At 40.1% G+C, this 27,583-nt stretch overlaps 1 protein-coding gene across 2 annotated transcripts in view; it reads left to right on the top strand.

The window, feature by feature from the left end:
• Positions 1–22,528, top strand: part of slc4a8 (solute carrier family 4 member 8) — a 36,925-nt gene extending 14,397 nt beyond the window's left edge. The window contains exons 3-25 of one of the 2 annotated variants that reach the window (XM_026168107.2): positions 1,274–1,426; positions 1,862–1,997; positions 3,579–3,739; positions 9,768–9,944; positions 10,342–10,430; positions 11,210–11,367; positions 11,463–11,550; positions 11,645–11,791; positions 11,887–11,987; positions 13,648–13,822; positions 13,984–14,117; positions 14,242–14,487; positions 14,689–14,794; positions 15,171–15,332; positions 15,446–15,559; positions 15,657–15,818; positions 15,893–16,144; positions 16,321–16,389; positions 17,203–17,376; positions 17,465–17,596; positions 17,692–17,795; positions 19,438–19,543; positions 19,718–22,528. In XM_026168107.2, coding sequence (XP_026023892.1) covers positions 1,274–1,426; positions 1,862–1,997; positions 3,579–3,739; positions 9,768–9,944; positions 10,342–10,430; positions 11,210–11,367; positions 11,463–11,550; positions 11,645–11,791; positions 11,887–11,987; positions 13,648–13,822; positions 13,984–14,117; positions 14,242–14,487; positions 14,689–14,794; positions 15,171–15,332; positions 15,446–15,559; positions 15,657–15,818; positions 15,893–16,144; positions 16,321–16,389; positions 17,203–17,376; positions 17,465–17,596; positions 17,692–17,795; positions 19,438–19,543; positions 19,718–19,723 — 3,152 coding nt within the window. In that variant the 3' untranslated portion in view covers positions 19,724–22,528. The remainder of the gene's footprint in view (positions 1–1,273; positions 1,427–1,861; positions 1,998–3,578; positions 3,740–9,767; positions 9,945–10,341; positions 10,431–11,209; positions 11,368–11,462; positions 11,551–11,644; positions 11,792–11,886; positions 11,988–13,647; positions 13,823–13,983; positions 14,118–14,241; positions 14,488–14,688; positions 14,795–15,170; positions 15,333–15,445; positions 15,560–15,656; positions 15,819–15,892; positions 16,145–16,320; positions 16,390–17,202; positions 17,377–17,464; positions 17,597–17,691; positions 17,796–19,437; positions 19,544–19,717) is intronic. The other variant, XM_026168108.2, reaches the window with a different exon arrangement.
• The last annotated feature ends 5,055 nt before the right edge of the window (positions 22,529–27,583 follow it).

Genomic DNA, 27,583 nt, shown 5'->3' with positions numbered 1-27,583 from the left:
CAATTAACCCAACTCGACTAACTGGATGTTCTCGGACTGTAGTAGGAATCCAGAGTTAGCCCACACAGACATGAGAAGAGCAGGCAAACTTCAAGCCCCAGCCAGATGGTAGTTTCAAACCCAGCACTGCTAACATTGTTGCTGTGAGGCAGCAATGCTAACAGTGTAGTGTAGTGGTTAACATATTTGCCCGCCAAGTGGAAAATGAGACCAATGTAGGATCTGGATCTCTGGCTGGAAATGAACCAATAACCTCCTGCTTGCCAAACAAATGTATGAAGTCCTGCACTACGCTATGCTGAGTTGACCAGATGCTGATCAATAACGTGTGTCCATGAGTGCCTGCATGTACGTTCACTCATATTCAAAAATAATAAAATTCATATGTCTTATGCAGAATTATTCTCTCAAAATGTTTAAAATCTATTTGTGTAAGCCTGTTGTTTATTTATTTATTCAAAAAGACTAATATTCAAATAAAGCTCCAGTATATACAGTGTCACATGCAATCAGTCTCTTGGTTATCACACCACGCTGTTTTTGAAATTGAATCCACTAATGATAATTAATGATGGCAACAGTCAAGACTAATATAGGACAGGAAGGGTGTTGTTTTCTCATTTTCCCCGTGGAGTTTAACACCTATGCCTGAGTTTAATGGCTTTCACTTTTATCCTGCATGCTGAGAAATCATAGGACACATTATTCCTTCATGTTTTTCCCCTCTCAGTGTTTGAAGATAATTCTTTTTCCAAGCGCTAAATGCTCTTAATATTGCGGGTAAACTTAAAAATACCTGTAGAGAGTAAACTAATTGCACAAAAACAGGTCACATAGATGGTCTCTAGTCAAATCTTGTAAAATTACTGAAGCTCTCTCAAGATAACCATCAGTTTTAAATTTTGGTTGCAAATCTTCACCACACAGCAATCAATTGACAGCAGGAGCAAAAACCTCTTCATTGTGAGTCCCTTTGGTCTAACGGGAGCTCTCCTTGTTTCATGTTTATTAAATAAATTAACAATAAAAATAGAACTTATGAAGACATCTTGCATCTCGGATTAGCCTATTTGCATAATAACTACTTGTTTTGTCAATTCACTAAACTCCTTACAGTCTTTTCATCAGATAAAATGAAGTTAAACTAAAGTGCATTAATAATGTGCAACTAATGAAACAGCCTGTGTGACATTAAAATGCTCGCATGTTTACTTGATAATCAAATATACTTTCTTTTAATTTTTCTTGTCTTTTTTTTTTGCATTGTTTTCAGGTCACAGGACTCTGTTCGTTGGGGTCCGGATGCCCAGGCAGAGCCATCGTCACCACAAAGGTCATGGTTCCCGCCACCGCAAGAGAGACAGAAGGGCAAGCAGCATTGCAGCACAACAAAGCGAGGAGAATGAGACAACCAGTTCTAGTCATGGTAGCGCATACAGAAACAAACATCAGAATTTTTCTTAGGCTACCCCATTACTTAAAGTGTTTTACAGTTTAGATGCATTATTTTGATTATTTTGGCTCATATAGTCATTCACCAATCAGATGGAGCCATATAGTGACTTGCTAACAGGACCAGCACCCATAGAGTAGGTAGTGGTTGTTAAACAAAGCCTATCAATATTGTGGGCACTTCACACATGCAGGACTCCAGGCTGAAATTGACAAACCACTAATTAGCTAACACAGAACAGGAACAAATCAGCATGCTGCACATGTGTACAAATGTGTGTTAAAGTATGTATGCATGTGGGCTCAGAAGCCATTAAAAGGCATGTAAGGACAGAGTAAGAAATGTTGTGTTTTGGAAAGTCTTTTGAGAACCTACAGGTCACCTCTCCTTCCTCCCACACATCACCAGACACACCATCCCAGCGGGTCCAGTTCATTCTAGGCAATGAGGAGGACGCTGAACACGTGTCCCATGAGCTGTTCACCGAGCTGGATGAGATCTGTGTCAAGGATGGCAAGGATGCTGAGTGGAAAGAAACAGCCAGGTCAGGATATCTCCTCAGGGAGCTGTTGGTAACAGTGCTTAGCAATAAGGTTTCTGACAGCCTGGCAGCTCTACAGCGGCACTAATATGAAGAGGGAAGTCTACAAGAGGTAGTTACACTTAAAGCTCGCTGAAGGTTAGCTCAAGGTGAAAAGATCAAAAGCCGTGAGTCAAACAAATATGGCTTATTTGTGCTGTTCAAATGCCAAATCTAAGTTTCTCATGCTCACTTTTTTTTATTTGGTGGTGTGAACCACTGTACAAGAGATTTAAAGCACATCTATGCGTGGGAAAGAAAAACAGCTTTCTATTTAAAGTTGAATACTCCCTCTACACTTAACCTGAAGAAGAAGTGTATTCATCATACTTCAAGGAACTCCTTTAAAAAGACCCGACGTGAGTCAAGCAGTCCCTATTATAGCCACGGCTGGGAAAGCATAGCATCTGTTCTCAAGGGCCTTTGGTTTCAGTTCTTACCTAAAGGTTTTAAGTCTCTGCATCAGCAACTCCTGCTGGACAAACCAGCAACTTGTGTGGTAGCTCACTGTCCTCCGTGTGTGAGAGGTCAACTCTAAATATTTACAAGATATTTTGGAAACAGAAAATCAGTATAATATCATGTAGCAGTGGAGCAGTAACAAGGAAATTGGAAGCAAAAAAAACAACAATGACACAACGTGACAGATTTTCCGTTTTGTGTCTTTTTTGACAAATTAATAACTCAAGAATAAAACTGGAGCTCCAACAACAGAAAGATTAAAGCCCAAACAACACCCATAGAATTAAATAATTAAAAATAAATAAATAAATAAAACATTTATCATATGATTTTTATTTTAACTAATACTTTATTTAAATATTCCTAATGTCTGCAATCATAAAACTAAAAAACAGTTATAAAATAAATTACACTGTACACTGAACCCACATTATCCACACATATAGAGCGACACTATATGTGCTCTAACAGCCCTAAACAGCCCAAATACATTGAAGTTATATATCTGCAACTAGAATGAGACCAAAAAGCCAGAGGAGACTGAACAATGGGCTAACGGTGCCCTTTACAATCAAGCTCTGATTGCAGAGCTACTGCAGGAGTCAGGTTAATGCTTTGTTCAAAAGCACTAATCAGGTGAGGAACATTTTATCTGCTGGGAGATGATGTACAGCAAATGTACCAAGTGGGGACTTTTGTAGAAAACTGACAGTAGATATACTTAGGAATAAATTATACTATTGACCTTCTAAAAAAATGCAAAAATGAAGAAGTGATAGAAATGCTGTTTGTTTTTTTAATGGTAGCTGAAAAGAAGCTTTTGCTAAAGCAAACATTTCTTTACATGTTATTCTTTATCCACAGTAACAGCTTGTTTTGGCTCAGCTGTTGTCATTTAAATGGCACTTTGTCAATTTATAAGATTGAAATTATGTTCTTAAGTTTTATAAAAATAATTAAGCCTTTGTATGGTAGCCTTTGTAATCAATATAGCGAATTAAACAGAAGGAAAAAATCATAATAATAATACTTCACATGTGCTCCAACTTGCAAGTTGCTAAATAACATCTCTTTATGCTGCAGATGGCTGAAGTTTGAGGAAGATGTGGAGGACGGTGGAGAAAGGTGGAGCAAGCCTTACGTTGCTACGCTTTCCCTCCACAGTCTATTTGAGCTGCGCAGTTGCATTATCAACGGCAGCGTATTGCTTGACATGCATGCTGACTGCATTGAAGAGATCGCAGGTGAGAACACTTGTATGTTAATATGACTCTACCCGAGTGCTCTATATAAGAAGGCAGGTTCAGACTCATTATTAAGGGCGAAACAAAACTTATTATTGGTCTTTATCATGTGCTTTTCTCTCATGTTTGGCATATAATTGTGGTCAGAAGTTTATATACACCCATTATGGGCATGAAGGTCATGGTCATTCTGAACTTAATTATTTCTTTGAAGTGTTCTTTTTCCAGGATGGAATCATTTCACTGCATACATCTTTAATGACTTTAAAAAACAAGGATTGCTGTTTGTTTGTTTTGTTTTGTATTTTCTCTAATTTACCGGGTCAAAAGTGTACACACACACACACACACACACACACACACACACACACACACACACACACACACACACACACACAGCATTTGTTTCAATGCTCCCTAGTCAGTTGAATCTTGACCAGTTGCTTTTGGTAGCCATTACAGTTTTTTACAGCAGCTAGGACTCATTTCCCAATACTTAGGTCACTTTTGCAAAACTTTTCACACAATCCTCCTAACTGACCGTCAGCTTGGCAAAACAGTTCATTTCACATTCAAAATGCACTACAACTGCCAAAACACTTTATTCAGGTCTCAAATAAACTCATTCTTGCAGAACACTAGCAAAGGTTGACAGCCGACAAACACACTTTGTCACCCACAAAACAATGACCTAAAAAACACTAACAACATGTAGCATTACACAGTGTTTTCCTGTGTAAAACAAGGACACATCTCTGTTTATAATTTCAATATATGTTACTGGAATGAATCAGACATCATGCAGAATTCGTTACAGTTTTTTACAGTCGCTAACAAGCGCCTACCCATACTTCAGATACTTTTTCTAAACTCTTAACACAGACCCACACCTACAAAACACAATTGGCCAAATGGATAATATCCTTCCCAAAAATACACTTTGTTAAATAGATACTAACTCCTCATTTCAAAATTAGAACACATCTTTCTCTGCACACACTAACTGTACAAAAACACTATAAATCTGACTCAAAATGAAATTAGTCTGTCAAAGAATAACACTTGTTTTCACTTCACAAGGTACATGCAGTCAATCAAAGTACACCAGGTTTCAAAATACTGGCTATTATTGACATTACAAAAACTGCATAGACTTTTATGTTTCAGTTTCACAGGTATTTGCATGCGAAACATGCAATCCACCATATTGACACCAGAAATGTCTTGGTTGGTAACTGTATGTCCACATGTACAGTAATGTTCACATTCAAAAGCATTCCAGTAAAAAGCAAACAAGTTTTTGTTTCTTTACTGTTTACCACAGGAGGTACAGTAGAAACACGGTATGATAGGACAGAGAAAGTTTTACAGTATTGCTTACAGTAAACAAAATATCCATGAAACACACAAGAGCATTCTGAACAAAAAAACAACAGCAAAAAGCCAAGATAAAAAGGGGGGGAGGGGGGCTAAAAAAAGGCAAAAAAGTTGCATCTAATCTCTGCGATCTTCAGGGTTAGGCCACATGTTTTCATCAACATCACATCTGATGTCAGCCAAGTCGATGCACCTGGGATAAAACCGCCTGGTATGTCGGATCCACCCTTGGCAATCGTCAACTGTGATGTCCCTGGAGCCAGCATCCATGGCTTCAAGGAGGGACATCTGGTCATGTGGCTGATGGTCATAAACCTTCCACCGCCATGCAGAAAAGAACTCCTCTATGGGGTTGAGGAAAGGTGAATAGGGTGGAAGGAAGAGACTCACCAGTCTTGGGTGGACTTCAAACCATGTTGTTATTGCTTGCGAGTGATGGAAAGCCACATTGTCCCAGGTAATTACAAAGGTCCTCATGTTTTCACCCTCCTGACCCTGCTCTGGAACCAGGCGCTGGTGGAGATCATTGAGAAAGGCAAGCAAGCGCTCTGTATTATAGGGTCCAACCTGACATTTGTGAAGGAGTAATCCTGCATTTGCAATTGCTGCACACATGGTAATGTTTGCCCCTCTCTGTCCTGGCACATCAACTGTGGCCCTTTTTCCAATTACATTCCGTCCACGTCGACGCCTTTTGGCCAGATTGAATCCTGCCTCATCGATGTATATGAATTCATGAGGGGCCTGGTTGGCCTCCAATTCCATAACTCTCTGAAACAAAGTTTATGTAAGTCATGTTATTACTGTATACCATACTGTACTGTAACCTAGTATTGTGTAGGTTACCTACTTGCAAAGTGCAAAGCTTATAGAACTGGACATTGGATTGAATATACACTATACCTGGACATATTGTCGTCGTAGCTCCTTGACCCTCTCACTGATCCTCTCAAAGGGAACAGTGTAGAGCTGCTTCATCCGCACTCTATGTTTGGACAATGTCCGCGAAATGGTTGTGAGGCTGATTCTATCGATATTGTCGAATATCTCATGGTCCGCCACAATTCTGGTTTGTATTTCACGCAGTTTTATTGCATTATTTGCAGTAACCATTTCCACAATGGCAAGCTCCTGATCATTACTGAGGAGCTTTCCTCTTCCCCCAGAGGGTGGAAGACGTTGCATTCTTTAGAAAGACAGACAATTCAACATATGCATTACTGTATGACCATATTGACATGTCAAGTGAGAATAGGAACAATCCATGTAAAATGCAATACTTACCTGTTGGTTTGTTGAAAGGTGCGTATAATGGAGGCAACCGTTGACCGCCTCAAATTGGGCTGCACTCTTTCACCAGCCTCTCTTAGTGAAAGACCACGGTTGATTACATGGTCAATGATAGTGGCACGGATTTCATCACTGACTACTGTTCTTGCAGCCCTTGGAATGCCACCACCACGCATTCTTACACCTATACCTTGCCCTCTCCTTGGGCCTGCTCTTCTCTCTGGGCCCCTTGCTCTTACTCCTCCTCGACCAGACATTACAGTGTTTGTCTTTTTTTTGTTTCCAAAAACATCACTCCTCAAGGTCTTGCCTTATGAACCCCACTGAGTCTAAGCCAGAATGGAAGAAGGTGTGGTTGGCCCAATTTACCCAACATAAATCAGCTGTGTGTCAATTATTCAATTGTTTGTTTGTTTACAGCTGAGATATATTTTTTATATTGATATTGTTTTTGTACTGATATCATTGCAGGGGCAGAGGTTTTTATACTGTATCTACGGTTTGGAATATTGTTTTTGCTATTGTGGGATGTTGTGTGTTAACATTCGTAGATACTACAAGAACAGTCCATAGTTTTGTTGGGAGGTATAACTTGTCTGTTAAGAAAATGTAAGCATTGTGGAAATGTGTTCACTGACTGCATATTGGGTGAACACGACATGAAATGTGTGAATGGTATGGCCACAACAGACCGATCCTGTGCTAATTGTGTTTAGAGTTTTGCAAATGTGACAACTGTTTGGACAAACGCTTGTTAGCGACTGTAAAAAACTGTAATATTTGTTTATGTATTTTTATTTTTTTTGCACTAAGTAATCCCAAAATACAAGAATTTGTATACACACCATCCACTGATACACATACAATAGTAATGCTATTCTACTCGGTCTTCTCCATTTGGCCACAGGTTCTCATCCACATCACATCTTATGTCATCTAGGGCAATACACCTAGGAAAGAATCTTCTGGCATGCCAGAATTGAAGGAGTTGAAAAATTGAAGGAGTAACACCTGTGTAGATGTTCATCTACAATGAGAATAAGCTGTGGCTGGTTAAACTGCATTTTTAGATTTAAAATATGTTTCAATAAAATATTGCTGTTGGATTTTGCTGTCTTTTCAAGTTTTGCATTGTGTTATTGTTTTGGCCATAAGTTTAACAGTTTTGAAAACAGTATGTAAGCACATGCAAAATGTCCTGTCCGTACAAAGATTTTTGGCAGTTGTTGTGTCTGAGTGAGAAGATAATTCATGAAATTTGAGAGATGTAGTCATTGAATGCATTTTGTGCCAAAACAATGATAACTGGTCCTCAGTTTAGCCCACATAGACTTCTGTTGTGCTCACTGTGTGAGGAGTTTTGCAAACGTGACCTAAGTATTGGGAAATGTGTCCTAGCGTCTGTGAAAAACTGTAATGTTAGCTGCTTTATCCATTCCAAAACCAGTTTTGACATGTGTTTGGGATCAGTGCTTTGTTGGCACACCCAGTTGTCAGTTGTGTTTACCATCTAGCTGTTGGAGGTAGTCCTCCTTTTTCATTAACCCATCTGCTTTGTGTAACATATCAGCTGCAGAGCATGATGCTACTACCACCTTGCTTGACAGCTGGTACAGTGTTCTTATGTTTGAAAACCTCACCTTTATTCCTCCAAACATACCTCTTATCATTTTGGCCCAATAGCTCAATCTTTGTCTCCTCTGACAATAAAACTTTTCTCCAGAAAACTTTTATGTGGAAAGCTAGAAATTCAGTCAAGCTTTAAGGTGTTGATTTTGGAGCAGAAGCTTCTTTCTAGGTTGGCACACTCTCAGCCCACAGAGAGTAAAACTCACTTCACTGTAGTAAGTGACGCTGGTATTCCGGTAGTTTCTGGTTCATGGCAGGCTTGAACCTCGGTGATTCCTGAGTTATATGTGAACATGAAATTTCCTCTCATCTGAGGGTGACGGTTTGGGTGGTAACAAAAGAGGTGACATGTCAAAATAACTTGTATTTACAATTGTTTGAACCGATGATCTTGGAATCTCTAGTTGTTCAAAAATGGCTCCAAGAGATCTTCCCAACTTTTCCATTGGTCTGCATATTGGCCTGTCTAATAGTCCCATTGTCAGTAATCCATCCATCCATCCGCTACCGCTTATCCTTTTCAGGGTCGCGGGGGGCGCTGGAGCTGATCCCAGCTGTCATAGGGCGAGAGGCGGGGTACGCTCTGGACAGGTCACCAATTTGTCACAGAGCCAACACACAGGGACAGACAACCATTCGCACTCACATTCATACCTAGTGGCAATTTTAGATTATCCAATTAACCTATCCCCACAAGCTGCATGTCTTTGGACGGTGGGAGGAAGCCGGAGTACCCGGAGGGAACCCACGCAAACACGGGGAGAACATGCAAACTCCACACAGAAAGACCCCGGCCTGATGGTGGAATTGAACTCAGGACCTTCTTGCTGTGCGGCAACGGTGCTAACCACCGTGCCACCGTGCTGCACAAATTCAACCTTATACCATTTATTTGTCTGTTTTTCTCCACCTTGCTCTATAGAGCCAGTTCTTTAGCTCATGTTACTTTTGTTACTATGAATCAGACTGTAGCCTTGTCAGAATGCCTGCTAGTTGTAATCCAAGAAGAACAACATACACGAACGACTATATTCTTTTGGACTCAGAAACACAGTTTGCTTCTCTTATGGTAACTTTGCAGAACAACCAGCCTAGTTCTAGGCAGCACATCAAGCTGCAGTTTGTGTAATAAACCTGAGCCGAAATTGTATTGCTGTCAGCACCTGTACACCTGGATTTTACTTGGAAATTGCAGCTGAAACTGTGATTGCATAAAATCTACTTTGATCCAAACTCATTTGCATGCAAGTAATAAACTTTGCACCTTCATTTATTTATGCATACTCATGACTGGATGAGGTAATTATGCACATCATGCAAACAAACACACACACACACACACACACACACACACACACACACACACACACACACACACACACACACACACACACACACACACACACACATAAACAAAAATAACAAGAACAAGTGAGTAAGCAAGGCCTGATAAAGTGCAGAAGCGGTAAGAAAGATGGAGAGATGCTGATTATTCTGCAGTTTCATGTGGACAGATATTGACATAACCCTTTAAACTTTCACCTTCTGTTCAACAGTGAAAGATGTCTGACCAGATTGGCTTGTATTTGTTTTAAAAGCAGCGGTTACATAAAATTAACATGTGTTCCATAAATCAAGGAGGGTATAATGTTGAGACATTATGATTTGATGTGGAACACCAACACTCTGATCATACTAAACTCTGGGTTTATGAGTTTGACCTGCGTTGCAGACATGGTACTGGACCACCAGGAGGCATCCAATGAGCTGGATGACAGCGTAAGAGTGAGGGTTCGTGAGGCGCTGCTCAAGAGACACCACCACCAAAACGAGAAGAAGAAGAATTTGATTCCCATTGTACGCTCCATCACAGAGGGAGCACGCAAACAGTCAGAACCTCATCTGATTGGTGAGTTTGATGGTGGATGTCACACACAAGCGCATCCTGACTTGTGCTCTCTACATCAAAGTAGAAGTCATGTCTTGATATAGGGCTGAAATTGGCTTTTTTTTGGGGGGGGGGGGTACTTTGGCTGTGTGCTGAGGGGCCTTGATTGGGTTTTTAATTGTAATATTAATTAAGATTTTCAGTTCAAATTATAGTCAGGGTAAAAATACATGAAAAGTAAGTATTGATTTGATTTGATTAAAGTAAGTCAGACTGCATAACAAACATATATTTCTTTCAGGGCGATATATTTTTTTATTCATCGTTGTTAGTTTGGACTTGGCACAACAACTATCATATTTACTGACTCTGAATCATTTGTCTCCTTCCATCACACATGCACATAAACACCCTGCAGGGTCAGCCACGTCTCCCCAGCCTATTCAATCCAACGAAGCAGCTAAGAACGGTGCTGGACAGGACAGCACTCAGGTGGACCTGAGTAAGGTAAACAAGCAGGCTGTAGAGCAAATGTTGCATTTCTTTAGATGAATGCTATTAAAAAAAACCCCAGAATACTTGTAAATATGATTATGCTAAACAACAACAACAGATCTTATTTTGTGTGTGTGTGTGTGGGGGGGGCTCTCAGCTCTGAGAATGCACTGGAGACCTGAACTGGGATGCTGTAAATATAATGAGAAACAATTGTGTCACATAGTGCCCCCTACAGTGGAACAACACACAGCAGTAGCCCATCAATAAAGGTACTTTTAGAGCCTCCCAAAGGGTTGCCATAGCAGATGCCCTTTCTTACTCAACACTCCCATTTATCCAGGCTTGTAACCCCCTGAGGTTGGGTTTTTGTGTTTCCTCTTAGTATCAAACAAGAGGTTTTTCCACATGTAAGGCAAATGTGATAACCACAACAACACAGAGCCACTAACAGCAGTCCACCAACGAAAGACTAAAAAGCAGTGCCATAAAGCCACAGACAAAGGTTTCCAATGAGCACTGGACCTGCTCGGTTCTCTACAGTTAAGTTAGTTATTACAGTAAATCAATAAACAACACGCTAAAGAGAAGAAAATTAAGGACATTAATTCTGGGCAGACAAGTTACAATAGCATAGAAAAGAAAACTGGAGACAAATGAAGAATAGATATACAAAAATTCACAAACAACGTTTTTAAATACCGTAACAAAAATCCCAATCGACTTACATCATAACATCAACATTGAGATCAAATCCTGTACTGATATTTGCATCTGTCCTGTCTGAACAGGTGGATCTGCACTTCATGAAAAAGATCCCAGAGGGTGCAGAGGCTTCCAATGTGCTGGTGGGAGAGCTGGACTTCCTGGAGAGGCCTATTGTAGCCTTTGTGCGCCTTTCCCCTGCTGTGCTGCTCACTGGACTTACAGAGGTGCCCATACCGACCAGGTAGACAGCTGCAGCTCCCTGCTTTAATCATAAAATCAAATTCAATATTCCAGAAACTCTTTATAAACTGAAATTCATCTGCTGACGAATATTAGGTTCCTCTTCATACTTCTTGGCCCTGATGGGAAGGCTCAGCAATACCATGAAATCGGTCGCTCCATGGCAACCATCATGACAGATGAGGTAAGCACTCTGTCAATCAAAATAAATCTGAGCATCTCTCTTGCAGGTATAAAGAGGCTGAGTTTTCTATTTCTTTTGCTTTTTTCTGTACCAGATTTTTCATGATGTAGCATATAAGGCAAAGGACAGAAGTGACCTTCTAGCGGGAATAGATGAGTTTCTAGACCAAGTAACTGTCCTGCCACCAGGAGAGTGGGACCCCTCAATCCGTATTGAACCCCCAAAAAAGGTCCCATCTCAGGTACATAGCTGCAGTCAATTAAAGATATTTGTACAACGAAAATTTATAACTGTTGGTTCAGTGTATCATAATTTTGCATTCCTTGATATCTGCAGGAGAAAAGGAAGATGCCTGGAGTCCCTAATGGCACCGTCTGTCAGGAAGAGGAAGAGCTGCATGCTGAACACCACGGGCCAGAACTGCAGAGAACTGGAAGGTTTGCCCAGACTTCTTGCTTCTGTAATGGTGACCGTAGAAGGCATATTCAGACAGCAGGGTGTTTTCCCCCAGAAATGTAACCCTTAAAACAGCTTGCAGTTAGGTGCCTTAATGGATGTGTTGCAGCCTGGGCCTGAGTTTAGCACTCTTCACTGTGTTCCCATTTGCTCCGGTCACGAAATCTAAATTTGGATTTGTGAGGAACAGACAAGTGACAATTACCAGTGCGAATGTGACAGCCTGAAGGAAACTAAAGACGAAAACATTTTACTTTATTCTTTAAAGAAAAGGTTGTCTTTGAAATCTTCTTTCTCAACAAGATTCTTTTTATCTTTTCTATTTACATCCCACACACCACAATTTTTAGTGAGGTACCAAAAAAAGTTCCATTTTATTGAAATAAAGGTTAGTACAATCACATCTTGTCCATTTTGTCTACAACAATCATTTACAGGCAACTTCATTTTAACCCATTTTTTTCTTCTGATCATCATGTTATCAATTGTCCAAATTAATCTTAAAGTAATAACATGAATTTAGAAAATAGTAGCAACTATCATGCCAAGAGTTAAATTAGATGACTATAATGTCCATTTGTGTGTTAGCTGTGTAGCTTGAGCCAGGAGCTGTTTATCTCAGTTTAGCATAAAAGACTGAACCTTTGAGAGGTAGATGAATTAAATTTTGTTGTTCTCATCCAGCAGCAAATGTGCACATTTTCCACAGTGCAATCTGAATTCTACACAGCATAAAAAGTCACTTGAATGCTGAACACGTGACGATCACAGGCTCCCTCCTTAGAACTGCGGACTGTTTGGAGGAGGTCATGACAGAGAGTGTTGCGCTACAAGTCTAAACTGCTGCTAAACTACTGATAAACTTGCCCTGCTGAGCCACTCAAGGCCTTTATGGTGGCTCCAGATCTTTTGCAGGTGTCTTTCCTCAGCACTTTTCCTATTTACATTAACACAATAACTTGAAATTATTGTGATTTTATTGTGAGGCTGTTTCAAATGTTTGATACAGCACCGATTAAAGTTGAAGAGTGCCAAGATGCTGCTATGGCTCATAGGTTGTAGGTCAATTAGGTGACTTATTACAGCAAGGAGCTGTGATCTGTCACACACCACAATCCCAGTGAACCTTTCTACAACACCACAGAGCCACTAGAAGCAGCCATTAGACTTGAGGACTATAAAGCAGTGCCACAAAGGCGTTACACTTGCTAGTTTCACTATAGTTAAGCTAGTTATTTCAGTAATTCAATAAGTACCATGCTGCTTCCTTACTCACTAGGGCCTGGTACAGCAGGTAGTTACACGTTTGATTTGGCTGATTTTTTCCCCTTGTTTTTTTTTTTTCCATTTTTTTACACTGAATGTCGTTCCTGACCCAACCCCAGATCAAACAGGGGACATGTTGCTCGTTAGGCAAATGTTAGTACCAGTTTCCCCCCTTTCTTTAAGTGTCCCAAGTCCATGTACTGTACTATTCTTTGCCTTGACGTGTTTTTGCAAATACAAAAAAAAACAACAAAAAAATAGAACTGTTTCTGAAAATATTCCATGCTCATCATGTTCATGCAGTGAGGATATGTCAGGTTAAACTGTCTTTGTTTACTGAACTAGTCCTCTTCTTTCCATATGTGCTGCGATCAGGTTATTTGGTGGTCTGATCCTGGACATCAAGAGGAAAGCTCCATTCTATTGGAGTGATTTTAAGGATGGTGTCAGCCTCCAGTGTGTGGCCTCCTTCCTCTTCCTCTACTGTGCCTGCATGTCTCCTGTCATCACCTTCGGGGGACTGCTGGGGGAGGCGACAGAAGGACGTATTGTAAGAGCTTAAACACACTCAAGGACACATTCACAGTACTATATTGTAGTTATATACTGCCGTGTCTTTAGGCCATTACTACCACAGCATCAAGACTGAATGTTACTGAAGATTGTGTAGCAAAGGTTACAGGCTCTCTGCATTTGCAACATATGTTGTAGAGCGCCATTGAGTCCTTATTTGGTGCGTCTATGACTGGAGTAGCCTACTCGCTGTTTGCTGGTCAGCCTCTCACCATCCTGGGCAGCACAGGTCCTGTTCTTGTGTTTGAGAAAATCCTCTTCAAATTCTGCAAGTATGTACAGGACTCACAACAGCTTCCTTGTGACATCATTATCGCCAAAATGACATTTGTCCCTGTTCCCCGCTGTGCTCTAACTTTAGTCTCTTCTCTCATTTCCTCTCCTCTCCTCTTTCAGGGACTACGACCTTTCTTATCTGTCGCTGCGGACTTGCATAGGCTTATGGACAGCCCTGCTGTGTTTACTGTTGGTTGCCACAGATGCTAGTTCCCTGGTGTGCTACATCACTCGTTTCACAGAGGAGGCCTTTGCTGCCCTCATCTGCCTCATCTTCATCTATGAGGCTTTGGAAAAACTGTTTCACCTGGGAGAACTCTACCCTTACAACGCATACAGTGATTTGGACAAGCTCACCCTGGCATAGTCAGTAACTCAATTTCCTCGAGAGTTTACCAGAATGTTTACGCTGTAGCTTTTTCACTGCTCGTTCTTTTTTTGCTGATCACTTTCCTGCTTTCCTCATCTTATGCTTGACTTGTTCTGACTACTGAAGAAAAAAAACACATTTTTGTGAGCTGATGTATAGTTCAATTCATTGTGTGTGTTATGCGTCTTTGTCTGTAGCTGTAAGTGTGCAGAACCTGATAATCCAAGTAATGAAACCGTGGAAATTTGGACTGAGAGAAACATCACAGCCTCTGCTGTACCCTGGACCAACCTGACTGTCAAGGTAACGTAACTATGTGGGAACACACATCTAATGAAGTCTAATGTTGATATAACTTTCATAATAGCACTTGCCACATTTGTTTCAGCTTGTTTACTTTCCCAACTTGTTAACATTCAACTAACCCCCTCACCTTCCAATGTGCAGCCGACCTCACTTAAGGATCTTTGCAAACACTGACAAGGAGACTTCAATTAAACTCTCGCTGCTGTGTGTTTAGCTAAGCACACCAAAGGCCATTTTGTTTGTCTGTTTTATGTCTTTTTTATGCTCTGTAGACTCTTCCAGTCCGCCACATAATTCTGATAAAACAGTTTTATGTGATGCATGAATGAATGTGATGCATTTATTGTAATAGGATCTCTGTTCATCTCTGTAGGAGTGTATCAGTCTGCACGGCCACTTTGTTGGGACAGCATGCGGTCACCATGGCCCCTACACCCCAGATGTCCTTTTCTGGTCTGCTATCTTGTTCTTTTCAACGTTCTTCATGTCTGCCTTTCTCAAACAATTCAAGACTAGCCGTTATTTCCCCACTAAGGTAACTAACCACATCATGAGTAATAGATTAGTAGGCACTGGCAATAGCATTAAAACTTATTGCATTGTGTTAATGATCATTAATCTCGTAGCCTTGTTGTCTCTTCTGCTCAGGTGCGGTCTATGATCAGTGATTTTGCAGTGTTTCTTACCATTGTTTTTATGGTCCTGATTGACTTTGCCATTGGAGTACCCTCCCAAAAGCTGAATGTGCCAAGCAAATTCCAGGTATAGAGGAACTGTATAACTTGCACTTCATGATATAAAACCATTGAGGATGATTAGCTGCATTATTGCATTATATTTCTGGTAATTACCTCTTCAGCCTACCAGAGATGATCGTGGTTGGTTCATCAATCCAATAGGGCGAAATCCATGGTGGACAGCTTTGGTTGCATCGATTCCTGCTCTTCTCTGTACGATCCTCATCTTCATGGACCAACAAATAACTGCCGTTATAGTCAACCGCAAAGAGCACAAACTACTGGTAAGACAACATTTTTTTAATCATATTCAAATAAGTCCTGAAGCTTTTCTGATTTTCGGACTTCTGCGATACAGAAAGGCTGTGGGTACCATCTGGACCTGCTGATGGTCGGAGTGATGCTGGCCGTATGCTCCATCATGGGCTTGCCCTGGTTCGTGGCAGCCACTGTCTTGTCGATCTCTCATGTCAATAGTCTGAAGCTGGAGTCAGAGAGCTCAGCTCCAGGGGAGCAGCCTCGCTTCCTGGGGATCAGAGAACAGAGACTTACTGGCCTGGTCATCTTCCTGCTCATGGGCTTATCTGTATTCATGACTAGAGCCCTCAAGGTTAGTCAGAGAAGCTATATAATGGTGGCCCCCTCTGGTGTATTACACATGAATCAGATGTGCAATATACCTACTATGACAAGAAATATCTGCTGTAAAAAAAAAATATAATACTTATAATGGAAGTTAATGGATAAATTAGCTGATAAAAATATAATGTCTGTTTGTTTTTTCAGCTCATTCCTATGCCAGTGTTGTATGGTGTTTTCCTCTACATGGGAGTGTCTTCATTAAAAGGCATCCAGGTGAGGAACTATGCAGCATGATTGTGCAGTTGACACAAAAACAAAATATACTGTGATTATGATTATTTAGAAAGCTCTCCTTCCTTTAATCTGGTGGCAGCTGAAGGCGCCTTGTCCTGGTGTGATTGAATACGCCAGCCATTGCACAGATTGCCGATCCACCACACGACTAACACAGAGAGACAGGCAACCACTCATTCTCCAATCCTTACATGCAGCCAAATTAAATAACCAATTGATCTAACAAGCATGTTTTTGGACTGTGGAAGGAAACACGCACAGACACAGTAGAACATGCAGACTCCACGCAGACTGGTCTTTGCCAGTGAGGAGGTTCAAACCAGGAAAAAGTGGTTACTCCGGCCCCTTCTCGATGCATGCTGCTGTATATATTAACACTCTGATGAACACATCAGGAGCTCCTCGGGGTTCGGTATCTTGCCCAAGGATATTTTGGCATGCAGACTGTTTTTGGAGAATGTCTGAAACAATACTACACTATGAATAACGTACTTCCAAACCCCCCCCCCCCCCCCCCCAAAAAAAAAAAACACCAACTCTGACTCAAAACTGCAAAATAATTAAAACTGTTCTCTTGTCCTCTCTTGCTGGATGCCCCCTGCTGCACCCTTGCCTTTTCTAATTATAATGCTGTTGCAATTAATCATGGCCTGACAGTTTATTGTCTGAACTAACCAGATGCATTCATTCTTTTTCCATATTCACCATCTGTCTCTTTGCTTTGCTCTCATTAATTTGTTCTCTCCTTTGCCAACTTCCATAACACCTGCTTTCATCTTTACCACTTCTCAGTTCTTTGACCGTCTGAAACTGTTTGGTATGCCGGCGAAGCACCAGCCAGATTTCATCTACCTGCGACACGTTCCCTTGAGAAAGGTGCATCTGTTTACTGTCACCCAGCTCACGTGTCTGGTGCTTCTCTGGGTCATTAAGACATCACCGGCGGCCATAGTCTTCCCCATGATGGTGAGTTGACCACAACCATTCCGTCTTACCTAGTGGAGCCGTATCTTCTGTTTAAACACCGAGCCTGTTCGTCTGCCTTTTTCTGCAGGTGTTGGCTCTGGTTTTCATCCGCAAGGTGTTGGACTTGTGTTTCTCCAAGCGAGAGCTAAGCTATCTAGATGACCTAATGCCCGAGTGGAAGAAAAAAAATCTTGACGATGCCTCGAAAAAGATTGAAGAGGTAGTCTAAAGGGAATTTTAAAATGTAAAGTTCACCTTTTGTGAATGCATAAATGTGCACATATTGAGCGCGTACGTCATGGATTTGTCTCGCAGGAGTCACAGGTTATGCTCAGCACAAATAAAGAAGATTCGACTACAGTTCAGATTCCCATGGAGAAGACCAAGCCTGCTCAGGCTCCAAAAGCCCACGATCCCAGGTGAGCACACATGTTCAAATTTAAATAATAGACATCATATTTGGAGTGGTAAGATTATACAGGGAGTGCAGAATTATTAGGCAAATTAGTATTTTGTCCACATCATCCTCTTCATGCATGTTGTCTTACTCCAAGCTGTATAGGCTGGAAAGCCTACTACCAATTAAGCATATTAGGTGATGTGCATCTCTGTAATGAGAAGGGGTGTGGTCTAATGACATCAACACCCTATATCAGGTGTGCATAATTATTAGGCAACGTCCTTTCCTTTGGCAAAATGGGTCAAAAGAAGGACTTGACAGGCTCAGAAAAGTCAAAAATAGTGAGATATCTTGCAGAGGGATGCAGCAGTCTCAAAATTGCAAAGCTTCTGAAGCGTGATCATCGAACAATCAAGCGTTTCATTCAAAATAGTCAACAGGGTCGCAAGAAGCGCGTGGAAAAACCAAGGCGCAAAATAACTGCCCGTGAACTGAGAAAAGGTAAGAAAGGCTGAAAGACGACCACCACTGAACAAGACACACAAGCTGAAACGTCAAGACTGGGCCAAGAAATATCTCAAGACTGGTTTTTCTAAGGTTTTATGGACTGATGAAATGAGAGTGAGTCTTGATGGGCCAGATGGATGGGCCCGTGGCTGGATGGTAAAGGGCAGAGAGCTCCAGTCCGACTCAGACGCCAGCAAGGTGGAGGTGGAGTACTGGTTTGGGCTGGTATCATCAAAGATGAGCTTGTGGGGCCTTTTCGGGTTGAGGATGGAGTCAAGCTCAACTCCCAGTCCTACTGCCAGTTTCTGGAAGACACCTTCTTCAAGCAGTGGTACAGGAAGAAGTCTGCATCCTTCAAGAAAAACATGATTTCCATGCAGGACAATGCTCCATCACACGCATCCAAGTACTCCACAGCGTGGCTGGCAAGAAAGGGTATAAAAGAAGAAAAACTAATGACATGGCCACCTTGTTCACCTGATCTGAACCCCATTGAGAACCTGTGGTCCATCATCAAATGTGAGATTTACAAGGAGGGACAACAGTACACCTCTCTGAACAGTGTCTGGGAGGCTGTGGTTGCTGCTGCACGCAATGTTGATGGTGAACAGATCAAAACACTGACAGAATCCATGGATGGCAGGCTTTTGAGTGTCCTTGCAAAGAAAGGTGGCTATATTGGTCACTGATTTGTTTTTGTTTTGTTTTTGAATGTCAGAAATGTATATTTGTGAATGTGGAGATGTTATATTGGTTTCACTGGTAAAAAATTAATAATTGAAATGGGTATATATTTGTTTTTTGTTAAGTAGCCTAATAATTATGCACAGTAATAGTCACCTGCACACACAGATATCCCCCTAAAATAGCTAAAACTAAAAACAAACTAAAAACTACTTCCAAAAACATTCAGCTTTGATATTAATGAGTTTTTTGGGTTCATTGAGAACATGGTTGTTGTTCAATAATAAAATTATTCCTCAAAAATAAAACTTGCCTAATAATTCTGCACTCCCTGTATACAAGGATTTTTGTCACTTTCCCAGCAACCTACATGCATGCTTGTATTTATATACTAGTGTGTGTTGTTCTGTTGTGCCACCTGTGAGTGAGACCTCTCCCTAAACCCTCCGGTTCCTTTCCATGCTCCTCAGGTGTGACCCCTCTGATATTAACATATCTGATGAAATGTCTAAAACCACCGTGTGGAAATCTCTCAACACCAATCAAAAGGACACTCGTCCTTTGACTGCTAAAAAGGCAAGGCCACACCCCTTATTTTTCCTCACCCCTACAATCTGGAAACATTCCTGCTTTATATTGTGCTCATTTGTATCTTTAGTATTTTAACATTATTTTGTTATTCAAAACTCAGGGTTGCTGCCTTGTGCTCTGTGCTGTCTTAACTCAGCCTTTGTATGTTTCGCCCTGCAGGTTTGAAGAGATTGCATTCATCGATGAGTAAAGGATGTCCAGATTCATGACAGACTCGACTGCATCTCTTGACTGGACAGGATTTGGCTGCTTCAACCATCAGCCACTTCAGTGCTCAGAAAAAGGAGTCTTTAGTTTCTACCAGCTACCCATAAAACACATGTTTCTCAGACACACAGGGAAAGTCAAGGGTGTAGAACATCCATCCATTCACTTCTACCTTTGTGAAGTTTGTAAATATATAAAATATATATACCGTACTACATATATATTGTTTAATTTCCCTAAATTCAAATCCCTACCTACTTATAGCTCTGGCCCTCACCACTCCTATATCTTAAACACCTTGGCTTGGAGTTTTGTTTTTATTAGGCACATATAATGTCAACCTTCTTACACCATCTGAACAATCTTAAACAATATTTAGCTGTGAGATTCCAATACTACTGAACGTCCAACTTTTAACTGAATTGTGGAGAGCAGTGATATGGAGTTGTACTCTAGAGGCAAGTCCTGGAGCTGCTCCACTGACAGTCACAGAACTGTTTTCTGTTTCAAACCATGCAGTCATATAAAGGTAACTGGGACGTACCATTCCAATTAACCATACTGGTTCATCTCCAAAAGATGGCGGTTTTGTTTCAGCTTGTATGAGTCAAATTTAGTTTGCTTTTAACTAAAAGAACAGTACCATGAAAACAGTGAGAGTGAAACAAAATAGTAAAACCGTTAACCTGTACCGCTCCACAGAGCTGAGGCAAAGCGCAGATTTAAGTAATAATTTATTGCTGGTTATCAAAAAACCTTGTGTCAACAAAAAAGTAAGCAAAAACAATGATATGTTTAATATGGTTGATTATTTGGTAGACTCATCAGAAAACGGGAAATGAAAGCACCATCAACAATGTGCTTTTTGGGGTGTAATGTTTCCTTTATTGGGTGTTCATCTTTAAATTAATGATTGTGTAAGAATCAAGTCTGTTATACCGACAGCACCCTGTGTGTTTGTTTTCTGCTTGTATTCTTATTTATTTACCTCAAACAAGGCCACGAATACTCATGTAAGGCATTTTGGATAACATCAGGTAGGAAAAACCAGAAACGTGTGCGTATCAAAAAATGAGGGAGGCTTCAGGGTTTTATTTTAAGCAATAATTTACCCACGCTCCACCCAAAACTAATCATACTGCAGCTTTTTATTCTTCAGGAACCTTTCTTACTAGTGCAACTTTGTATATTCATCTTGAGCTGGACTCTGAAGGCCTTCCTCGCACTTTCATTACATGTTACACTATAAAACAGTTACAGTTAATAAAGTGAAGCTATTTGAGCAATGTCAACTTCATCTGAGACCTTTCAGTCTGCATAAACAAGGTTGCACTGTAATGTGGGCCCTTGTGTTTAATAACCTTCATTAGACCAACAGTCTCTGCTATAGTTGCACTTTCTGTAGATAAAGAAACGTTGATATATTTTATTTTAAGAAACTCTATTAAGCAACCGAATTATTTTAATAAAATGTTACAGTTATTTATTATTATTATTTATTTTTAGATACAAAGTCACAAAATATCCTCTTTGCTTTCTGTATTCTAAGGCTGAAGAATGCAGCACATAACTAATGCTTTGGTGAATGTCTTGCCTCCATACAGTCGTGGGAGACACCTGTTATGTAATATAATGCGGTCGACAATAGAACTGGCCCAATTGGTAATGAAGAGTTCAGGTCAAAGTTATACAGCCATTTCTGCCTGAAGTTCGCTAACATTAGCCATCATGAATTAACTTAGTAATATTTCACAAATAACAATATCCTGTTAACATCAGTTCATTTTCAGGGATACTTCCTGAACAGTCTTCATCTGTTCTGTTTAAGTGAATTTGATCCAAAGTGCACAAGTAATGTGTCACTGTAAAGGTGACACCTCTGTGACACGTGTGAAAGTTTGTGACTCATGTCATGCACTTCTGCTTTGATTCTGTCAGATATCTGAATGTGAGTTGAGTGCAGCCGTAGCTAAATTCATTAATAAAATATTATTGTGTAATCATATCAGTGAGTGCAAACAGTAGCTGATGCTATGTAAAACTAAGGGTAAAAAAAAGAGGATTTGACCAAAATGTAAAATCACTGTTAAAAATCCAGTGTTTAAGGATTTTAAATGTGCTGTTAAAAAAAAGAATCTACAAGTTATTTTGGTGACTTTAAACCTGTTGATGTCTATGTGAATGTACGGTAAATATAAAGTAAAATGCCTTCATTGCACCGTAGAATGATTGCATAAACATGTAGCCAGGAGATTCATTCATTAGGTGGATGTGACTATAAATATATGTGCAATACCAGTACATGCGTGCCTGTCATAGACTACATAACCATTTCTTGTTGTGCTGCCTTTTCCTGCACCATTGACCTTACATCCGCTTTTGTTTCTGGGTCCAGTTTTGGATTGTTGTACTGAATCGTTATTTATATTTTCCTGCCCACTTCATTTTTACATGTAGGTAAAGGTGACATCTGTGCACTTTGTCCTTGTAATAAGTATTATGTGAAACCGATGTCTATTTCAAGGACGAGGTGACAGTAGAGGAAAAATGTAGTTGTAGAGGGGGGAGAGGAAGTTTCCACTGAGAAGAAGAACACTTGTACCGCGGTAACATTAATCCTACAGTTTCGGAGCCATAGAACGAGCGATGCCTTGTCTCTTGTATTAGTCTTGAAAGAAATAATTCTGTTTTATATGTATATCAAATTTAATTTTTGACAATGGAAATGGAAAATAAATAACTACAGGTAAAACTGAAGAAAAATGTGTTTTATGTCATTTTGCCACAATTCTTGAATACACGCCACCAAAATGAGTATTTACATGTTTGACCATGCATATATTTCAGTGTATTTAATGACTTTGTCCACTAGGAGGCAGCAGAGTAACAATCCTTTCTAGCAGGTTCTGACCATAAGGACTTTGCCCTTCTAATTTTAAGCTAAATTCAAATCTGTTGCATCATTGTAGAAAACATAAACACTAATCCCACCCAAAACATCCTGAGAAATACTCAGAAGGTTTTTCAAACTTCCTCCCTTGTGTAGCACCCTTCCCCCGTGTGAGAATACAGTGTGCACATCTGGAGGTGATCTTGACTGCAAAGGAGTTGCCTGTGGGAAGGAGTATGCGGTTAAAGATGCACTGCGCTCTGCATGCATACATCTAAGTGTCCGTATGTGCCTCAAGGGTGTCATGTGATCTGACTCCCAAATGCTCCTGATTACAAGCAGCTGGCATCGCCTCAGCCACTGAGAGAAGCTTCTGGCTGTGACATGAGGTTGAGGGAAAGAGCTGGACAGGATACTTAAGTTTATTTTAAATGAATCATCAGCTTTCTTAGTTCCCCACAGTGCTTCGAATGTGGTCAGCTAGTCAAACTATACATGACATTTACCCACCATGGAATTTCAGTTCATCTATTTGTGTATTCCATTTATTATTATCATCTCACTGGTGCAATTTAATTAGAGGTGAAAAACTAGTTTAGCCTCAATGCCCTTTCTTCAAGACTTAAGCATTCATATAAAGTCTTTGTGTCTGGATGAAGGTCCTTGTTTTTGTGAACGAGAACTGAAGAAACATCCTGAATGTAACATTTGGCTTTTCGGCCTCGACAGAAAAGCCAAATGTTGAATAGTGAGCTTCATTTGAAATGAATACATCTCAGTATAATGCAGTAATTTGTCAATGTGTGTGTTTACTGCTGTGTTTTGTTGTGCATTATTCATTTAATCATAAACATGCCCACTTTCTTACTTCCCATGCCCGTACAGTAACTGGGAAACTGCAAATGTCATCTGCTTGTCTGGCATGCTTAAGAAGAAACCAGCAGAAAGAATGACAATCATCTTGGTTTCTTCTAACCTAATAACAGCGAACACTCAGCTGCTAACTTCTAACATGCACGGATTGTTGGAGGTAACTTTTCCTTGGTACAAACTGTGAAATACATGTTCACAGACAAAACTGTTGGTCTTTGAGCTTGTAGCTTGAATAAGATCTGACCAAAGCGATGGTGTGTTTGGATTTTCTTCTTCTTTCTCTCTCTTTCTCTTTGAATCACTGAGCTGTTGTCCCCTTTTCTCACTGAACAGAGCTGGCTCTCAGCTTGTCCCTCCTCTCCATCAATCTCTGTCATAAATCTGTCACACGGGGAGAAAGGGAACTGCTGAATACAGATTTGTCAGCAATTAATCTAACCTCTATTACCAGACTTGGATATTGTGTCCTCTATGCCAGAGAACAATAAGCCACTCCAACACTGAGCGCTGTGCTGCATGTGTGTGCGGTGTGCAGTCTTGTGTCTGTCTGTTTGTGCGAGGCAGGGTAAGAAAACAGCAGTTAGCTTCCTTCAGTTAGCTGGTATTTTTAAACACTATGAATAAAATTCCTCTTTTGCCCTTGTTTTCAATTTCTAGACTGACTCAACTCAGGAGGGTTGTTAAAAAACTTTACACCTTTACACTTCTTTCAAGAAAAAACAGAACAATGAATGCCTCTGTCAGAAAGTTAGAGCCTCTAACTGTAATCTTCCAATTGAAATTACTGGAAGAGCAATGTTATTTAACCTTAAAGAGACACTACTCTGAGCATAAGGCTAGCTAACTGACACCTTGCAGAAATAGAGAATCCGGCTTTAGCCGTGTTTTCGGGGCCTAAATCTGTGTATACAGTCACATATGTTCTTTATGGGGTTGAAGCACTAGTTTCCCACAAATGAAAATTACATTTTGAGGTGAAGACATTGTTGGGGTGGGTCTATTAGAGTTTAAGTAAGTGTACTTGGCATAAATTCAAGTTAATTAATAAATCCTCTGAATACTTAAGCAGGCCCATTGCACTCATTATCATATTCCCAGATGAGAAAGTCAGGCAGTTAAAAACTGAACACATTAAAAATGTTACCAGCAGAATAATTATACGCAGCTCTGTATATATAATATAACACATGCTTGTCTCCAGATTTTTGTGTGAAACTAAATACATTTATAACTCCAATATGTTTTATAGACTTTGTGTAGTACATGGGTGTAACTACTACCATCTAGCTATCTATCTATAGATACAACATCTCTGTACACCATGATAGTGGGTTTGAAATCAAACAAGATGTGATTGAATTGTGAATTTTAGGTTTTGCATATCATGAATTGTTTAGGAATCACAGCTATTTTTATAGAGACATGTATTTTCAGAGGACAAACTAAGGTAATTTTAACTATAAAACTATATTTTTCTAGAACTGTTGAGGCTCTTTCAGCAAAGTCTAATCTGGTCGTCTCATTCTTTGGTGTATGCACGGGTTTGCACCTTGTTGTGAATCCCCTGTATTTGCATCCATGGATCATAATTGTAGACTTTAACAATGATACACCCAACTCCATACGACTGTTTTTAGACTTGGTTAGATGTGATTTTTTTTCATCATCATCGTGTAGTTGTCTTCTGCGGTCTTTCTGAGTTTTAGGAGTTTTGGAGCTGGCTAGTGTTTTCAATTTATTTTCTTAAAGAATACACCAAATAATTTATTTGGCCACTCCACTTTCTCCACTTTATTTTGGTTTTTAGCCTTGGGTGTCCCCCCCCCCCTTATTTGCTCTAGCATCTCTTTGGATCTCATATTGACACTTCCAGTAAAAAGATGCCAAACACTTGGAATTAACCCAGATCTTCTATCTGCTTGATTTGCCATGAAATAACAAGGAAACAGGGTCTCTGAAAATTAGGGTATGAAAGTAAAGGGGTTCTTGCTGTACATGTCGCACCTTTGAATTAAAGCTGAAAACCTGTACTTTCATCTCAAACATTTCCTTCATAGAGTTTATCTGTTTATCATGAAGCCTACTGTGTCCTGGTCTGTACTCATGTCAGCAGAGTGATGTAGGTGCAAATGACTAAAATAAACTACAGGCCAGGCCATGTTCGTTTTAACAGAACATCTTACCAGTTTTAAAAGCCTCATTGATGTGTTTTACTAATATCTAACAGTAAGCTATATAATCTTTGGCTATGCAGGCAGCATTTATCAGTAGGATGAATTTGCTGTTGGAATTTGACCTTTTTTTGTGGGATTTGTCAGAATCAAGAACGTTCAGATTCAAGCACTGTACTGAACTGACATTGACGTCTTCTGTGTGGGAGACCACAATACACACATTTCCTGTTCTTTTTCCAAAGATTTCCTGTTCCTGTTTTGCCCTTTCTCTCTCTCATTGTCTCATAATTCACCCTTCAAATCATTTGCGAACATGGGTATGCTTGCAGGGGTTAAGCGTTTTGAAGGTACACATTTAACAACAAGTGGGCCAATTATGGCTGCGCATTTTTTTCACCCTTAACTCCATAAACTCCTACAGCACTTTCATCCACACAAGCACAAACACACGCACATACACAAACACAATTATAATTGCTGGGACAGTTCACTGGAGCAGTGGGTCAGTGCTCAGCTGCTAGAGACAGAATTAGAGTGGCAAACAGCTGAGCTTCTCTAGGGTGCTATCATGTGACCTATCCCACCCACAGGAGCAAAGCAGCTCTGGGTTAGAGTTACCAATAATTTCCAGAATGGCTGTTACGCGTGTGAGTGGAAATCTGTCTTCCTGTGTACATTGTGCACCCCAGTTATATGGGGATTTTTCTCTCCTTTGTTTCCAAAAGTAAATGTTTTCTCAAACTTGCTGATAGCCATTGTGTTCAGCTGTCATTAGCACACTTTTTGCTCTTTGTCCCTCCTGCTTTTCCTCATAGCCTGCTTTAGGTTGTGTGGCTAAATGTAGATGTTTTCTGGATCTAATGAGAGGCAGCATCTTGGGTTTGTTACACTACGGTGAAAATGTATCAAACAGTTTCTGTAATGAAAAGAACTGCACAACTGGAATTTTTTAGGTGTATTGTTTCCTGACCTGTAAAATAACAGCATGGCCTTTTTTCAGTGTCTGTCAGCAATGCAGGTAAGGGGGAAAGAGCTGAGTGCCGCACTAGCAATTACTGCTCTGAGTCAGGCAGTGAAAGGCCTGTATCTCCACTCCTATCACTAGCAGGATTTTAACCCAATACTCTGGTATTGCCACACCATGCCTTTCTACAGTTGCTATAAGGAGAAGGAAAGGTAATACTTAAAACAAGATCCTTGTAATAAGCAGTAATTAATAAGTCATAAGCTGCTTATAAGTGAGTCTGAGCTCTTCAAAGCATGATTTGGACCAGGACACTCAGGCCTAATTTAATCTTTTTTTAAGGGATTTTCTTTGTATTAATTTGTATATTGTCTTTTCTTAACATTATGTACTGCTCCAGAGGACAGAGCCATGAAAATGATTTCTAACTGTATAGGAATGTGTTTATTAACCCTAGTAAAACATTGTTACTTTAACTCAAGCTACTGCGTAAAAGCATAGCTGAGTGTTAATAGGGGCATACCTAGTTAATACATGTATTGTAAAGTATTTATTATTTATATTACTGCTATTTATTAACATTTTGACTATGGATACAAAAGAAAGTTTGTGTTCAAAAACTGTTTTCCACAGTCTCTTTATGCATTGGAATAAAGTAAAATAAGAAAAATGAAATAAAAGTTTCTTAATAAAAAGAATGAGAAGAACAACACATCTCAGTCCTGATCTCATGCTTTGGGGTCCACCATTTATGATTAATAGCATTCCTGAGCATCACGGACAGAAAGGGGAAAATCGTAAATGTAGAAGTTCACTGTACAACAAATTAAACTGAATTTAGCTGTATAAGCCCATAAATACAACCCATAGTTGTTGTTTTTCACTAATTACCTCTTCACAGCCATATTAGTTGTTGG

The sequence above is a fragment of the Astatotilapia calliptera genome, chromosome 5 (genome assembly GCF_964374335.1).
Source record: "Astatotilapia calliptera chromosome 5, fAstCal68.1, whole genome shotgun sequence".
In the NCBI taxonomy this organism is placed as follows: Eukaryota; Metazoa; Chordata; class Actinopteri; order Cichliformes; family Cichlidae; genus Astatotilapia; species Astatotilapia calliptera.
This window is presented reverse-complemented; position numbering and strand designations above follow the sequence as displayed.